This window comes from Danio rerio, chromosome 18 (assembly GCF_049306965.1).
Source record: "Danio rerio strain Tuebingen ecotype United States chromosome 18, GRCz12tu, whole genome shotgun sequence".
Taxonomy (NCBI): domain Eukaryota; kingdom Metazoa; phylum Chordata; class Actinopteri; order Cypriniformes; family Danionidae; genus Danio; species Danio rerio.
In genome coordinates this window covers 3,332,501-3,350,906 of record NC_133193.1, presented here as the reverse complement: position 1 = coordinate 3,350,906, position 18,406 = coordinate 3,332,501, and the positions used below count along the sequence as shown (strand labels likewise).

Sequence of the window (18,406 nt, the reverse complement as noted above, 5' to 3'; positions counted from 1 at the left end):
TGGTGAGACTTTAGTCTAAGCAAAGTCAGACCTTACTGTCCTAATGAAATCATTCAAAATCAAGGCATGATCATATTTTATTGTGGTAAAATAAGCGTAATTTAGAGGCCTTTGCCTTTCATATAAACCACTTCTGATACCAAATGATCAACTGGAAGTCAAGTTATTATTTGTTGTTTTTGCTGGATAGCAAACAAGACTTTTGTCAGGTAGTGTAGTTCTCCAGTAATCTGCACAGGCTATATCGCTGGTGATGGTCACAAATATAATGATTTGACGATTAAAAAAACAAAACTAATTATTATTAACATCAACAGCTGTGTTGCGATACATAATTGTGAAATCAAACATTCATCCTATCGTCAGCTGAAGGCAGCATTCATACAAGTTTATAATAATTGCATTTCAGAAACGCTCTTTCCTTGGATATGACGATGGATATTAGACCGATTTTTCTCTTTAATGACATTTGCTCTGAGCATTTATTCATGCGTGTGCTTGCGTGCTGTGTTTTTCTCATTGCACAGACGTAAACACGATGAATGCTGAGCTGAAAGCATTATCCAGATGAGCGTTTGTGAAAAAAACAAACAAGCAAGTGGTTTTGCTGTTACTGTAGTGCAGAACGAAAGCACATGAAAACAAATTGCCCTCCTGATTGCATTCATACGCTAATTACTTTCACCTGAAACTGGTAGTGGCGGAAAACACAAATCATTTAGCATTGTTCATATTGGTCTGCGCATTAGCCTCTGTTGTGATGAATGGACACATTATTATATGCGATATGTGATACTGACAAATGCAATTACACTTGAGGGTTTCTGATGCAGATTAGTGTAGGAGAGTGATGAAAATGGTGTTTAAATTGTGTTTTTTCTGCTGTGAGTTTAGTTCGATTAAATAAAAAGTTGGAGGTTGGTCATATTTTCTGAATTTACTGAAAGGCCACAAGACAAGGCTGGATTTTTTTGTTCAAAAATACAGGAACTGTCAAATTTATTTCACAATAAAATGTTATTGCTTTTTAAAGTAGTTATTTCTACTTTAATTTGATTTGATTTATTCCTGTGATGAAAAAGACTAATTGTTTCGGAGAGTCACTTTTGTTGGATTTGTTTGTTCAAAAATACAGTAAAAATACTGTAAAATTTTAAATTATTATTGTTTTTTTAAAGTGATTATTTCTATTTTCATTTGTTTTGAAATGTTATTTATTCTTGTAACATAAAGATAATTTTTTTGTTCAAAAATACAGGAAAATACAGAAAAATTTGAAAACATTATTGCTATTTAAGGTAAATATTTCTATTGTCATTTGTTTTGAAAAGTAATTTATTCCTGTGATGAAAAGATTAATTTATTGAGAGTCCATTTTGCTGGATTTGTATGTGTAAAAATACAGTTAAAATACTTTAAAATACTAAAATAGTCTTGCTGTTTAAAGTAATTATTTCTATTTCAATTTGTTTTGAAAAGTAATTTATTCCTGGCATAAAAGATTAAATACTGTTGAGTCTCTTTTGCTCACCAATAAGGCACAAGACGTTTTTGCCCCAACGTGTTGATATTTTCAGACCAGCGCAGCCTTTTAAAGGCTTACAAAACTTTTGTTTACAAAGACTAGATTTTATGTAAAAATACAGTAAAAAAATACTGTAAATTTGTGAAATTTGATTGCTTTTTAAAGCAATTAATTCTATTTTCGTTTGTTTTGAAAAGTAATTTATTTCTGTTATAAAAATATTTTTGAAAGTCCTGTTTGCTGAATTTTTGTAAAAATACAGTAAAAAATACAGTAAAATACAGTGCCTTTTTGCTGAATTAGTTTGTTCAAAATACAGAAAAAAAATATTGCATTTTTTTATTATTTCTATTTCATTTGTTTTGAAACATAGTTTATTCCTGTGATAAATATATATATATATATATATATATATATATATATATATATATATATATATATATATATATATATATATATATATATATATATATATGTATGTATGTATGTATGTATATATCATATAAGTGATACATATAAGTGATATATTCTTGTGATATATACATATTTAAGAGTCCCTTTCGCTGGATTGATGTTCAGAGAACAGTCAAAAATACTGTAAAACTGTGAAATATTATTGCTAATTAAAATAACTATTTTTATTTTCATTTCGTTTTTAAATGAAATTTTTTCCTGTGATAAAAATACGATTTTATAAATCCTAAAAATACTTTTATAACTTTTTAAAAAATACTCTAAATTTGTAAAACATTATTGCTATTTAAGTTAACTCTTTCTATTTGCATTTGTTCTGCAAAGTAAATTATTGTTGTGATAAAAGATAATGTTTTTAAAGTCGCTTATGCTGGATTTGTTTATTCAAAAATTTTCAAAAATATATAGAAGCTATAATATAAAAGGAAGCTTGACAGTATTATATTTGTGCATATAAATTAGATTAGTCGGTACTGAAGGCAAATCTGGAGCTTATCTAATAAAATAACTCTCCTAATAATAATAATGATAACGCTCCAATTTTAGTACTCCCAAATTTACATTTAGAGAAAAATATTAAATAAAAAAAATTGTAAAAAGCTAAATTCAAGAAAAAACTAAAATATTATAAAATTTTTATGAAATTTTGTAGTTTGTAATTTCCCCCCAATTTTTTGCATGAAATTAAATATATAATCTTTCTATTTTTTAAGATCGTCAGTGGCTAAATTTTTATTTCAATGCACATATCTGTTTAATAGATCTGGTTTGTTCAAATGCACCAAAATATTTTACCTATGTTCACTGAGAAATTAATACAAATATTCATTTTCAAAATGTTGTTTACTCAATTATGCTGAGCACTGTGTGAAAGTATATATATATATATATATATATATATATATATATATATATATATATATATATATATATATTTATATATATATTTTTTTTTTTTTTTTTTATGAAAAACCTATTTCTTATTTATTTATTTTATAATTTTTAAGTAGCTTTTTCTGTTTTAATTAGTTTTGAAATGTCATTTATTCCTGTGGTGAAAAGCTGAAATAGTTTGAGAGTATTTTGCTCACCAAGGCTGCATTTATTTGTTCAAAAAATGTTTATTTTTTATGTATAAAAAAAAAACTTAATTGATATTTAAATGAACTTTTTGCCTTTTTTTATATATTTTTTTTACATTTATTTTATATAAAAATATTGATATTTAAATGAACTACTTTCCTGTTTAAATAGTTTTTCTTTTTTTCTGTGAGCTATATCTGGATTTGCATCATCATTACTCCAGTCTCCACTGTCACATAATCCTTCATAAATCACTCCAAATATTCAGATTGATCAAGAAACATTTATTTTAATCATTATTGTATTGCTCACTTTTGCTCAACTCCAATTACACTGACAAATTCAATTATACTTGAGTATTTCACAAGCAGATTGTTCCCCAAAACGATTTTAAAAAGTCAGTGTTTTCCTCCTGCCGTGAGTTTATTTATAGTCAGAGCAAAAGCTTAGATGACATGAGATACTAACTGTGTCTGGATGTTTTGGTTCAAGCCTGGAGAGATTCAGCTCTACATTAAGATGCTAATGGAGCAGCACTTTGAGTTAATTGTGTAATGATTATTAGGCTTGTGTTTGCTGGCAGAAGCGTGTAGGGAATAGGGGCAGAAGCGCAGGTTAATTGTGTCATAGGTTATTTTGGCAGGATTTTCCCTACGGCTCTGAATCATACCAGTGCCTTCATCTTTAAAATTTCTTCAGCGCTTCTTGCCAACATCAGACGCTCAGAACAAAAAATCAATATCATTATGAGTGTTTATAGACTGTTTATGTCAGTATTTTAGGTGGAGGCCAATATTTGTGTTTAAAACTACTGGGAAAAAATCTGTAAAATTATAAAAGTGTCGTCTTTAAAATATCTTCAGCACTTCTTGCTAATATCTAATGCTTCAGAACAAAAATCAATATAATTATGAGTGTTTATAGACTGTTTATGTCAGTATTTTAGTTGTAGGCCAATATTTGTGTTTAAAACTACTGGGAAAATACTGTAAAATTATAAAATTGTCATCTTTAAAATATCTTCAGCGCTTCTTGCCAACATCTAATGCTTCAAAACAAAAATCAATATCATTATGAGTGTTTATAGACTGTTTATGTCAGTATTTTAGTTGTAGGCCAATATTTGTGTTTAAAACTACTGGAAAAATACTGTAAAATTATAAAATTGTCATCTTTAAAATATCTTCAGCACTTCTTGCTAATATCTAATGCTTCAGAACAAAAATCAATATAATTATGAGTGTTTAGACTGTTTGTGTCAGTATTTTAGTTGTAGGCCAATATTTGTGTTTAAAACTACTGGAAAAATACTGTAAAATTATAAAATTGTCGTCTTTAAAATATCTTCAGCGCTTCTTGCCAACATCTAATGCTTCAAAACAAAAATCAATATAATTATGAGTGTTTATAGACAGTTTATGTCAGTATATTAGTTGTAGGCCAAAACATTATGTTTGTTTAAAACTACTAGAAAAATACTGTAAAATTATAAAAAATTGTTGTCTTTAAAATATCTTCAGTGCTTCTTGCCAGCATCTGATGCTTCAAAACAAAAATCAATATCCTTATGAGTGTTTATGTACTCTTCCTATCAGTATTTTAATTGTAGAGTGCAACAGTATATTTGTTTGTTTAAAACTACTGGGAAAAATACTGTAAATGTGTTATTATTGTTAATGTTAATATACTATATTATACTTTTATAAGTGCTATTTAAAGGGAACCTATGATGAAAAATCTACTTTTCAAGCTGTTTGGACAGACATGTGTGTAGGTATTGTGTATAAACCATCATATTGGGCTGATATAAACACACCCAGTCGTTTTTATTTCAATTTAACAACATAAAAACGGTGGACCAGTTGGGGCGGTTTTTAGATTGCAGCAATTTTGTCAATTAATATTGGTGGGCGGGGGGACCGCACTCATATGTCAAATTGCGGTCCCCCCGCCCACCAATATTGATTGACAGGCACGCGTCACCATATCGTCAGTTTGTTGTTTCACGTCCGCCATTTTCAACGTGTGAGTCAAAGCGATGTCACTAAAGGAACACCCTTGCTCTATTTTTAGATGTAAGGCTCATTGGGCTCAACATAAGATCAACATTCACCACATGATCGCTGTAATCTAAATTATTGTTTATAATTTAGTTTGTTTGTAGGTAGCTTTGCAAACGTGTACTTTTCATTGCGTCTACCTTAAACTTCAGCCGTTTGCATTTCTCGCGGTCACAGAAGCTCCCTGTGATCTTAATTAGGTGCAGCTGGAAAGTGCGAGCACCTTTGCCTCACGTGAGTGTCTCTCCATAGCAAATAAAATAACGAACTTGCCTGCAGTTCGCACACCAGAAGCGTCACTCTGCGACGCGCCATGCATTTCAGAATTCTAAACATGGGTTTCTATAAGGGTACACGCAACGCGCTTCCAGTCGGCGGCTGTCAGCGGCGCCCAGACACGATTCGGGACACTTCATATTTCTGCCGCACCACAGGGCTCCATCTGAATAGTTTTATTTTAAATAACATGCGAATGTGTGTGTCTAGTGTGCCGTGTTGCGGCTCGAAGTGGGTCATCCGGTGCCTCAGTCAAAGTTAATTCAGTATGCGTGTTTATTAGTCTCGGTGTACAAGTTCGGAACTTTAAACTAGCACACAGTTGGCTGTAAAACTATACAAAGACTCAAATGATTGTGTACTCTCTGCTTGGTCTGTGTCCGAGTCGTACATGTACAGCTGAATGCTGATCCTCTCACTCATGTTGCTTCTCTCTGTCTGCCTGTCTGTTGCCAAACACAGAGGGGGGGAAGCTCTTGGCTCCGCCCCCTTGTTATGTTGGGTGGGTATTTAAAACTAATTTTAATGTAAAGGAACACACCCCTAAAACAGCGACCTGTGTACATGCCCCCAAAATAACACTTTTTACACACATTATACTCTAAAAAAAAAAGGTTCCTAGAGGTTCTATACTGTATATAACCTTTGGGTTCTATACTTGGCCAGTAGAACCTTTTACCCAAAAAATGGTTCCATTTAGAACCCTTTGACTGCAAAGAACCTTTTTGATTAAAATGGTTCTATAGTTCTTGATTCATAACATAATTATGTAGTAAAGATTATAAAATAATTATAAGCTATAACACAGATATACAAAGCTTTTTGAGTCAAAACCTAATAAAATGAATGCTGTGGTCAAAAACTTTATCAGTGTACAGTATGGTGGGATTTTTTTCAATCAGGTTTGCACATTAGCATAGAACTTATATTTTATATATACTTAAAATTCAACATTTTTAACAAATTATTTTGTGAAATAAATAAAATAACCAGTTTATTTATTTAGAGTGTGCAGTACCATGTTTTTATGATTTAATAATTTATTTAAAACTAATAATCATCGTCGTGGACAGGTGGTGAAGAGCCTCGAGAGTGACGGTTAATTTTTCGAAAGGAGAAGTCCACCACAGCTTCCTCATTCACACAATATATATATATATATATATATATATATATATATATATATATATATATATATATATATATATATATATATATATACTTAAAGCTTTAATATTTCACAATACATTTAGCCTGCATTTTTGTGTCCTTTATAAATAACACCTGATCTTTCATCTATAGATTATTAAAATATGTTTGGCTTTAAAAGGTTTTAATAATATCCAGGGACGGACTGGCCATAGGGAGAACCGAGACCTTTCCCGGTGGCCTGATGGTCAATCTAACCTGCCACCGTGACTCTGGCCTGCCGCGTGTACGCAGACTTGCTGTGGGCACGAGCGCTGCACTGCTACCTAAATAAAGAACCCCTTAATGGTTCTAAATAGAACCATCTAACTTGAATTCGAAGAACCATTGGGGGTTCTATTTAATGAACCCTTAAAATGGTTATATTTAGAACCTTTTTTGGGGTTCCATATATGAAGCGCTTGATAGAACCATTTTTGGTTCTATATACTGTAGTACTGTTTCTTTTAAGTGTGTATAATTTAAAAAATCTGAACGATTTTGAACTGAACCTAAACTGGCAAACTTAGAAGAACCATACTATTAATATTAAATCATAAAAAAGGGTTAACTATGTGCCCTTCAAAGTAAATATTTCTATTTTCATTTGTTTGTTTGTTTTATGTAATTCATTGCTGAGATGAAAAGCTGAAATATTTTTGAGAGTTGCTTTTGCTGAGTTTGTGTGTTTAAAAATACCGTAAAATACATTGTGTCATAAGGGAGACGCTGACAAGGGAGGTGCGGATCCAAACGCAGGTTTGTTAAATGGAATGATAAGGCAAGTATCGGTCAACACAGGGGCAAACAGATGTATACAGGAAATCCAGAGTCGTGGTCGATAATACAGGCAGATGGTCAAAAGGCAGGCAGCAGACAACGTAAATAAACAAAACAAGGCAATGGAAATGGAAATGTGTCATAATGTTCAAAGTGACAGTATAACAAGACTCAGCAATGAAGTGTGTGTGTGCTGTATTTAAAGTCCATGTAATCAGTTTATTACAATCCTCTAGCTGTGTGTGTGCTTATCACCGAAACTTGGAACAGGTGTGTGAGCAGAGTGCATGTATGGAGTTGTAGTCCATAATGTGGCGTGTTTGTTGTTCTCCAGCGAACTGCGTGCTTCCCAGTGATCTGCAGTCGCTAGATCGATGGTGATCGTAACAGTGTATTGGTGAAATATTATTGCTCAATGCTGGAAATGTGAACTAATGTAAAGTTCCCTTTGTGATGTAGTGAATGTGACACTGAAGGCAGTGTTTGCTGTGTTTTTGTGTGCAGTTCCAGCAGACGTCTGAACACGCGCTCTTCTCCTGCTCAGTGGTGGACGTTTTTACGCAACTCAACCAAAGCTTTGAGATCATCAAGAAACTGGAGTGTCCAAACCCTCACGCCCTCGCTCACTTCATGCGCAGATTCGCAAAGGTGAGACCTGATCAGCTTTTGTCCTCTGTTGTGTTTTGATGTGATTTTTGACTGTTGTTGCTGTAAAATAATTGAAATCATTCAGCGTAGTGATATGGAGCTGTGATTCACTCAAAACCTGCCAAAACTACTTTAGCTGTGTGTTTATCTGAAAATAATCAAACACCTTAGAATGTTTACCAGCCAATCAGAATCGAGTATTTGATTGTTGTAGCTATGAAATAACTAAAATCACTCGGTGTAGTGATATGGAGCTGTAATGCACTCTAAACCTGCTTGAACTACTTTAGCTGTGTGTTTATCTGAAAATAAAAGCACACCTTAGAATGTTTTCCAGCCAATCAGAATCAAGTATTTGACTGTTGTAGCAGTATAATAACTGAAATCACTCAGTGTAGTAATATGGAGCTGTAATGCACTCAAAACCTGCCGTAACTACCTTAGCTGTGTGTTTATCTGAAAATAACCAAACACCTTAGAATGTTTTCCAGCCAATCAGAATCAAGTATTTGACTGTTGTAGCAGTATAATAACTGAAATCACTCAGTGTAGTGATATGGAGCTGTAATGCACTCAAAACCTGCCGAAACTACTTTAGCTGTGCATTTATCTGACAATAATGGCACACCTTAGAATGTTCGTCGGTCAATCAGAATCGAGTATTTGACTGTTGTAGCTGTGTAATAACTGAAATCAATCATGATAGTGATTTGGAGCTGTAATGCACTCAAAACCCGCCAGAACTACTTTAGCTGTGCGTTTATCTGAAAATTACTGCACACCTAAGAATGTTCCTCAGCCAATCAGAATCAAGTATTTGACAGTTGTAGCTGTGAAAATACAAGTCATTCAGTGTAGTGATATTGAGCTGTGATGCACTCAAAACCTGCCGGAACTACTTTAGCTGTGTGTTTATCTGAAAATAACCGCACACCTTAGAATGTTCATCAGCCAATCAGAATCGAGTATTTGAATGCTATAGCTATGAAATAACTGAAATCATTTAGCGTAGTGATATGGAGCTGTGATGCTTTCAAAACCTGCTGGAACTACTTTAGCTGTATACTTATATGAAAATAACTGCACACCGTAGAATACCCAACAGCCAATCAGACGCCATAGTATACATTGTTATAATAATTCGCTATTGCGATATTCAAAATAAACAGTAAGTGTATAATAAGTAGGCCATTTTGATTTCATTGTAAAATCATTGCAGCACAGTCTCAGTGGTAGTATGATAAAACACCACCAATTTCCAGATTAAAAGACTAAATTACATGTTATAATGGTAATAATCAACCCTCCAGCAATCCAGCATTACCGTGGCTGTAGGGTGTCGTATCGTTGCCAGGCAGCTGAGCGAAAAATCAGGAACAAATAAAAAAGAAAAGCTTTGAAATGTGGAGATAATTCCAGACCTTCACTGCCTAAAGGACAAGGCTGTTTTTTCAGGATGTGTTTTCATGACATTATTTGATTCACTGTACATGTGAAGTCATTTCTGCACCTCTGGAATCACCAATGGGAAATGGAAATATTAATTAAGTCGAGGTTGTCTTAGCGAGGTCATGATTTATATGTGTGTTTACATGTTGTCACCTTAGAATTATATGGTTCTATGTGACATTTTTGTCCAAATTGAGTTATTGACATATTCTTATTACATGACAACTTATTTACATTATGGGATGTTTTTTTTATAAGTTGTTTACATTTTAAGACTTTTTATTTATAAACAAATGTTAAACACATACTGTTTGCTATGCAGTGCAAAAACTTTGAAGCTCAATATCTTAAAATCATTCAGAACGCAGAGAGAACTTCATAATTCCTAGGTGGCGATGTGTTTTAAATTGAAAGGATGGATGGATGGATGGATGGATGGATGGATGGATGAAGGAATTAATGGACGAATAGAAAGATGGATGAAAGAAAGAAAAAAAGAAATTAACAAATGAAGTGATGGATGGATGGAAGAAGGGATGAACGGACAAATGAATGTAGGGATGGATTAATTAATTAATTAATGGATGAATGAATAAAGGGATGAATGAATGGATGGATGGATGGACGGATGCATAGTTGAAGGAATTAATGGATGAATAGGTGAATGAATGAATGAATGGTCGAACAAACGAAAGAATGAACGAACAAACAAACAAACGAACAAACAAATGAAGGGAAAGATGGATGGATGAAGGGATGACAAATGAATGAATGAATGAATGAATAAATGAATGAATGAATGAATGGTCGAACGAACGAACGAACGAACAAACAAACAAACAAACAAATGAAGGGAAAGATGGATGGATAAAGGGATGAACAAATGCATAAATGAATGAATGGATGAATGAATGAATGAATGAATGAATGAATGAATGAATGAATGAATGAATGAATGAATGAATGAATGAATGAATGAATGAATTTAATTGAATTGAGTTGAATTGGATGGATGGATAGATGGATGGATGGATGGAGGGATGACTAAATGTAGGAATGGATGGATTAATTAATTCATAGAGGGATGAATAAAGGGACGAATGAGGGGACAAATGAATGATGACTGAAGGTATGAATGAATGAATGAATGAATGAATGAATGAATGAATGAATGAATGAATGAATGAATGAATGAATGAATTTAATTTAATTTAATTTAATTGATAGATGGATGGATAGATGAAGGAATGTATGGATGGATGAAGGGATGAAGGAATGAATCTAAGGCTAAATGGATGAATGAAGGGATGAATTAATTAATGGATGGATGGGTGGATGGATGGATGGATGGATGGATGGATGGATGGATGGACGGACGGACGAATGGATGGATGTAGTGATTAAAGAATGAATGGATGGAGGGAGAGATGGATGGATGGATGGATGGATGGATGGATGAATGAGCTTATGGATGTATGAAGGAATGAATGGATGAACGTAGGGATGGATAGATGCATTAATAGATGGATGGATGGATGGATGGATGGGTGGATGGAGTGATTAAAGAATGAATGGATGGAGGGAGGGAGGGATGGATGAATGGATGGATGAATAAATGAGCTTTTGGATGTATGAAGGAATGAATGGATAAATAAATGAACAAACTACCGAACGTAGGGATGGATAGATGCATTAATGGATGGATGGATGGATGGATGGATGGATGGACAAATAAATGAATGAATGAATGAATGAATGAATGAATGAATGAATAGATGGATGGATGAATGAACAAAAAAATGAAGGAATGAACAAATGAAATGCAATGAATAATGACCTCAGCCTTTTGAACAGCACTCTAATAGTTCATCAACCCGAAGCCAAGGGAACTGCAGTAAATCCCTCAGCATATTCATAAATATGTAAACAGGCAAATGAGGGCAGTAATGATATGCGTCCTCCAAGGCCACTGTAATAGATTTCTCGTGTCAGGTTTGCATGAAGTAATCAATGCCTCCTACAAGAGCCTTTACCCATAATCCTGTGGGAGGAGAAGCACTTCATCTGCATTCATTACAGACTTTCACAATTGGAAAATACATTGAAGAAATCTCTCAGAAATGTCTAACAAAGTCCACTATTAACATGTGCATAACAATATAATCAACATGTGTAAACAGCACGTTGTTTGAGTAGATTTTGAGTTGTTTAGTTTTAAGGTTTGTCCATTACTATTATGGTTTTTGCGATGTGTTTAAACCCTCTAAAAGCCATTGAAAATCTTGTTAATATAAAATTAATCGTGTGAAGTGGCATTAGAGCATTGAGCAGCTTTGGTTAATGTTCCTGCGGGTTCAGTTTGTGTATTGATTGGATGCTGGGCGGTTGAATAGAAATCGTCATCGTGCCAATAAAACACAGCAGATTGAACTGTGCTGAAATGAGGACGTCTGCATGTCTGATCAAGCATTCAGCTCTGACAGAAATCAGTTATCATTAATCTTAGATGCTCCTGCATACATGCATACACACACACACACAAACACAATTTATGCTTTCATCTGGATCCAAAGTAATAGGCATAACTATCCGATTCCAAACACACTTGGTCAGTTAACAAAAGGCTTACATACATATACATATACACTCACTGGCCACTTTATTAGGTACACCTTACAAGAACTGGGCTGGACCCCCTTTTGCCTTCAGAACTCCCTTAATCCTTCGTGGCAGAAATTTAACAAGGTACTGGAAATATTCCTCAGAGATTTTGCTCCATATTGACATGATAGCATCACGCAGTTGCTGCAGATTTGTCGCCTGCATATCCATGATGCGAATGTCCCTTTCCACCACATCATGACGCCAAATTCTGACCCGACCATCCAAATGTGGCAGCAGAAATGGAGACTCATCAGACCAGGCAGCGTTTTTCCAATCTTCTATTGTCCAGTTTTGGTGAGTCTGTGTGAATTGTAGCCTCAGTTTCCTGTTCTTATCTGACAGGAGCGGCACCCGTTGTGGTCTTCTGCTGCTGTAGTCCATCCGCCTCAAGGTTGGACGTGTTGTGTGTTCAGAGATGCTCTTCTGCAGAGCTCGGTTGTATCGAGTGCTTATTTGAGTTACTGCTGCCTTCCTGTCATCTGGAGCCAGTCTGGCCATTCTCCTCTGATCTCTGGTATCAATAAGGCATTTGCGCCTACAGAACTGCCGCTCACTGGATATTTCCTCTGTCAGATCATTCTCTGTAAACCCTAGAGATGGTTGTGCGTGAAAATCCCAGTAGATCAGCAGTTTCTGAAATACTCAGACCAGCCCGTCTGGCAACAACAACCATACCATGTTCAAAGTCACCTAAATCCCCCTTCTTCTCCATTCTGATGCTCGGTTTATACTGCAGCAGATTGTCTTGACCATGTCTACATGCCTACATGCATTGAGTTGCTGCCATGTGATTAACTGATTAGAAATTTGCGTTGACGAGCTGTTGGTGAGGTGTACCTAATAAAGTGGCCAGTGAGTGTGTATACATACAACTTATTAATTAATATTTTATAGGATGCTTTCATTTGTGCATATACATGAGATTAGTCAGAAAGTCAAAACTAATCTCATAAAAATTGCTTAAGATCGTGGTTATAAAAATAGTAGACACAAATTAATATGTTGGGGGAAAATATATTGTTACACAATTAAAAAAAATCCTTATATTAGAATATATTGATTTCCAAAGCATCATATGTGGCACTGAACACTGGAGTAATGATGCTGAAAAATCAGCTTTACATCACAAAAAATAAATTATATTTAAACTAAACACTAATACAAACCAGTTATTTTAAATTGTAATAATATTTCAGTTTAACCATCAATATAAAATATCACAACACTCCTAACAGCACTGTTTTAACGTATATAATAAATAATCACAGCCATTTTCTCAATCAGCATATTGGAGTGATTTCTAATGCATCATATGAGACACTGAAGACTACAGTAATGATGCTGAAAAATCAGCTTTACATCACAAAAATAAATTCTATTTTAAAATATATGTTCATACAACCAGTTATTTTAAATGATAATAATATTTCACAGTTTAACCATCATCATAAAATATCACAACACACTTAAACAGTACGGTTTTAAACATATATTTTAAATAATCACAGCCATTTTAACCAACCCTCAATCATGAAATCAGCATATTAGAGTGTTTTCTGAAGAACCATGTGATGCTAAAGGGTATAATGATGTTGAAAATTCAGCTTTACATCACAGAAATATATTGTATTTTAAAATATATGCCCATACAAACCAGTTATTTTAAAATGTAATAACATTGTACAATTTTAGACACTCTCACACAATAAAAAAAAAAATATCACAATAAAATCATTAATCAAATAATTGCAATCTTCTTTAAGAAAAATTGTAATGCTAATGAATGTAATTGTTTGTGTTTTATGTCTTTAAACAATATAACAGACTTGTGCACTGTTTCCTGTATTATCTAAATCTATTTTTTCTTTTTTTTCCAGACCATAAATAAAGTGCTCATCCAGTATGCAGCCATCATCTCCAAAGACTTCAGCAATCATCTCAGCAAAGAGAAAGTGGTGAGTGTTCATGGGGTCTTAAAAAACTCTTAAAATGTCTCACAATGTCAAACGTTAGGCCTTAAAAAGCCTTACAATTATACAAATATTGTGTTGTAGGGCTTAAATCATTTTAAACAGGTCTTAAATATCCTATTTTCATACAAAGCGACCCAATCAGAAGTCTAAATAAAACAAGGCATTAGAAAAAATATCCTAAGCAGTTAGCCTTGTATTATACTGTTATAATGGTCTTACATTGCAAATAAATGTTATTCTTACTTAGAGTTTTTGGTACTTTACAACAAGGTTTTACTAGTTATTGTATTTACAAATGAGACTAATTATGAGCAATACACACCATTTAGTAATCCTTATAACGATTATAACTATAATAATCATAATGCACTGGTAAATAACAAACTAGCGATGAACAATATTTTCATTAATCAATGTTAAAGGGCCATGAACCCCTTAATAAATAAATAAATAAATAAATAAATAAATATATATATATATATATATATATATATATATATATATATATATATATATATATATATATATATATATATATATATGTATATATATATATATATATATATATATATATATATGCATATGTATATATATATATATATATATATATATATATATATATATATATATATATGTATATATATATGTATATATATATATATATATATATATATATATATATATATATATATATATATATATATATATATATATATATATATACATATACATATATATATATATATATATATATATATATATATACATATATGTATATATATATATATATATATATATATATATATATATATATATATATATATATATATATATATATATATATATATATATATATATATATATATTTATTTATTTATTTATTTATTAAGGGGTTCATGGCCCTTTAACATTGATTAATAAAAATATTGTTCATCGCTAGTTTGTTATTTATATATATAGGATTAGATCCTTGTGTGCAGAGGTGGGTAGAGTATCCAAAATCTATACTCAAGTAAAAGTACTTGTGGAAATTTTTACTCAAGTAAAAGTTTAAGTAACAATCTTAAAAGTTACTCGAGTAAATAGTTACTACTTTTCATTTTATTTATATATATATATATATATATATATATATATATATATATATATATATATATATATATATATATATATATATATATATATATTTATATTTATATTTATATATAAATTGAAAAGTAACTAGCACGATCTGGCAATGTGACAAACAAGGAAAAAAGTGATTCTTTGGTAACTTGTTTGTAATAAATAACTCCTATACTATATACTGCTACTACTGACGGTGCAGAAATTAACAGTGCAACTGCGTTATAATGCATGTTGCCAGATTGAGGTAAAAAATACTATGAGTATTGAACAAATAACATAAACATTACGTTTTTTGTGACATAATTTATAATTTATAATAATAATAATAATAATTATTATTATTATTATTATTATTATTATTTTTGTTGTTGTTATTGTTATTATTACTATTATTGATATTATTATTATTAGTAGTAGTATTATTATTATTATTATCGTTATTATTATTATTATTATTATTATTATTATTATTATTATATTTTATTTTATAATAATTATTGTTATTATCGTTATTATTATTATTATTATCATTATTATTATTATTATTATTAATATTATTATTATTATTATCATTATTATTATTGTTGTTGTTATTATTCATTCATTCATTCATTCATTCATTCATTCATTCATTTTCTTTTCATCTTAGTCTCTTTATTAATCTGTGGTCGCCACAGCAGAATGAATCACCTGTTGTTATTATTATTATCATTATTATTATTATTATTATTATTATTATTATTATTATTATTATTATTATTATTATTATTATTATATTTTATTTTATAATAATTATTGTTATTATCGTTATTATTATTATTATTATCATTATTATTATTATTATTATTAATATTATTATTATTATTATCATTATTATTATTGTTGTTGTTATTATTCATTCATTCATTCATTCATTCATTCATTCATTCATTTTCTTTTCATCTTAGTCTCTTTATTAATCTGTGGTCGCCACAGCAGAATGAATCACCTGTTGTTATTATTATTATCATTATTATTATTATTATTATTATTATTATTATTATTATTATTATTACTTTTCATTTTAATATATATATATATATATATATATATATATATATATATATATATATATATATATATATATATATATATATATATATATATATATGAAAAGTAAGTAGTAACTATTTACTCGAGTAACTTGTAAGATTGTTACTTAAACTTTTACTTGAGTAAAAATTTCCACAAGTACTTTTACTTGAGTATAGATTTTGGATACTCTACCCACCTCTGCACACAAGAATCTAATCGGCGTGACGCAGCTTCAACAACTCGTCACAAACGGAAGAACGAATTTGCTCGAAATAAAGCAAAAACAACATTTTTTTTTGTGAAATATATGTGCCCTAATAGTGTTTTTAGCAGCGTGGGATACATACACGACTGTCAACAGCTCAAATAATGTGTTTTGGTGTGTCATGACCCTTTAACTAACATGAACAAATACTGTAATAAAGCTACTGTTCATTGTTTGTTCATATAAATAAATGCATTAACTAATATTATAAAGCATTACAGAGTTTGTGTCTTGTTTTTTGTCCAAATATCTAAACAAACTTAAAATTAGGGATCATTTTCTTGAAATTATCTTGATATTTGGACTATAAACAAGACAAAAAATCTCATAAAACTCAAACTTTTGAAAAGAAAGTTAAATTGGACTTGATGAAACCTGCAGAAACCCTGATGAACTTTAGACCTGCTCCATCATAAAAGCTCAGCGTGTTTTAAAGCCACGACCCTGAGATTGTCCGAACACATCCTAATGGGATTATCCCGGAGACGCTTACATGCAGGCCACAAAGAGACATATAAACACAGAGACCTTCTCTCGTCCCCGTCTGTGCTTTTAACTTTGCTCTCTTTGTGTAGAAATGACAGCGTTCGCGGCGCTAGCTCAAAGCTGCTTTTGTTCTAGCCTGCAGTCTTCTTGTAATGATTATAATAGCTTGACACGCAGGACGCGAGGAGAGACAGATGTATCTTTTAAGTGCTATGACAGAAGCATAGAGAGAAAATCAGCCGGCCGGTAATTAAAGACGTTTCTCTGCTTCAGTGTGGAAGGATAGATCCATCGCACGACTGACAGCTCAATTCATCCTCAGAATATCTGCATCTTTAACACAAAAAATCCGTCATCATTTACTCACCCTTCACTCCTTTCAAACCTGTTTGAGTTTCTTTCTTCTGTTGAACACAAAGGAAGGTAGTTTGACGAATGATGGAAACCTGTAACCATTGACTTCCATAGTAACTGGCTTTCTTCAAAGTATCTTTGTGTTCAACCGGAAAAAAGACACTCATGAAGGTTTGAAAACACTTGAGTGTGAGTAAATAGAAACTATATTCAGTTTTTGGGTGAACTATGGTTGCTTCTCGATGTGCGGTCTTAAGCGATCCTTGTGTTTTCGTGTAAAGTGATCATCATCATCATCATCAACTGCAAAAGTTTTAATACTCAAATCCGCAAGAACAGAGGACCCGTGACAGAATTGTGTATTATTGATATTGAGGATGCATCGAATTTCATAGTACTCGCAATGTCCCAGAAGGCACTACGGCTGAATAAAGGAGGTTGGAAGCAGCACATTTCATATACCTATTTATTATTATACTTCAAATATAACAAGGAAAAAAAAATAGATTTTTTTTTTTTGGTAATTTGCTTGTATGAAATATCTACTATAGTATATACATTGCTAACACTGTCTTTCAAATCTTGCATGTACAACCTGTGCAGAAATCAACGGTGCAACCAGGCTATAATGCATGTTGCCAGATTGAGCTAAAAATACTTTGAGACTTGAATATTTCCTCAATTGTGTGAGGTGATGAGCTTTATACAAGATCTGGCAACTTTACAAACACAGACTAAAATTGATTTTTTGGTAACTTGTTTGTATTAAATAACTCCTATACTATACACTGCTACTACTGACGTTGCTAACGCCACCTTTCAAATCTTGCATTTACCACCTGTGCAGAAATTAACAGCGCAACTGGGTTATAATGCATGTTACCAGATTGAGCTAAAAATACTTTGAGTTTTGAATAGTTTGTCAATTGTGTGAGATGTTAAGCTTCATGCAAGATCTGGCAACTTGAGAAAAAAGGGA

General features: G+C 31.8%; 1 protein-coding gene across 7 annotated transcripts in view; it reads left to right on the top strand.

The window, feature by feature from the left end:
- The window catches only part of unc13c (unc-13 homolog C (C. elegans)), a 321,746-nt gene that overhangs the window by 246,964 nt on the left and 56,376 nt on the right, over nucleotides 1-18,406 (top strand). For all 7 annotated transcript variants that reach the window (XM_073930154.1, XM_073930152.1, XM_073930153.1 and 4 more), the window contains 2 exons: nucleotides 7,891-8,034; nucleotides 14,025-14,102. In XM_073930154.1, the coding sequence (XP_073786255.1) occupies nucleotides 7,891-8,034; nucleotides 14,025-14,102 (222 nt within the window). The remainder of the gene's footprint in view (nucleotides 1-7,890; nucleotides 8,035-14,024; nucleotides 14,103-18,406) is intronic.